The sequence below is a fragment of the Penaeus monodon genome, chromosome 22 (genome assembly GCF_015228065.2).
Source record: "Penaeus monodon isolate SGIC_2016 chromosome 22, NSTDA_Pmon_1, whole genome shotgun sequence".
Taxonomy (NCBI): domain Eukaryota; kingdom Metazoa; phylum Arthropoda; class Malacostraca; order Decapoda; family Penaeidae; genus Penaeus; species Penaeus monodon.
Window position 1 is genome coordinate 22,005,346 of NC_051407.1, and position 335 is coordinate 22,005,680.

General features: G+C 33.1%; 1 protein-coding gene across 1 annotated transcript in view; it reads left to right on the forward strand.

Moving 5' to 3' along the window:
* The window catches only part of LOC119586994, a 23,139-nt gene that overhangs the window by 14,421 nt on the left and 8,383 nt on the right, over window positions 1–335 (forward strand). The window contains exon 2 of the mRNA XM_037935735.1: window positions 179–224. Coding sequence (XP_037791663.1) covers window positions 184–224 — 41 coding nt within the window. The 5' untranslated portion in view covers window positions 179–183. The remainder of the gene's footprint in view (window positions 1–178; window positions 225–335) is intronic.

The following is a 335-nucleotide window of genomic DNA, read 5'->3' on the forward strand; positions in this document are numbered from 1 at the left end:
TGGGTTGGGGTTAAACCCCCATTTAGTTCATAATAGATTCAAAAAACCTGCAAAATATAGTTCAAACATATAGTTAGGGAAATCCTAATGTTTACTCCAGGGGACATTTTAAAAAACCGAAGTGTTTAAAAAAAGGGGAAAAAAAAAATGTAATAAATTAAAATTTTTTCCCCAACAGGAAGAATGTCTGGACTAAGAAACTTCTTAGATGCCATCACCTCTGGGTATGTTTAATGAATCTGTTTATTATGGTCCGAAATGAGTAGGAGTATATTATAGGCTTATTTTCATTTGAGTGGGGCCGTGTTAAACATTTCGAAAGGTTTCCCATTTAA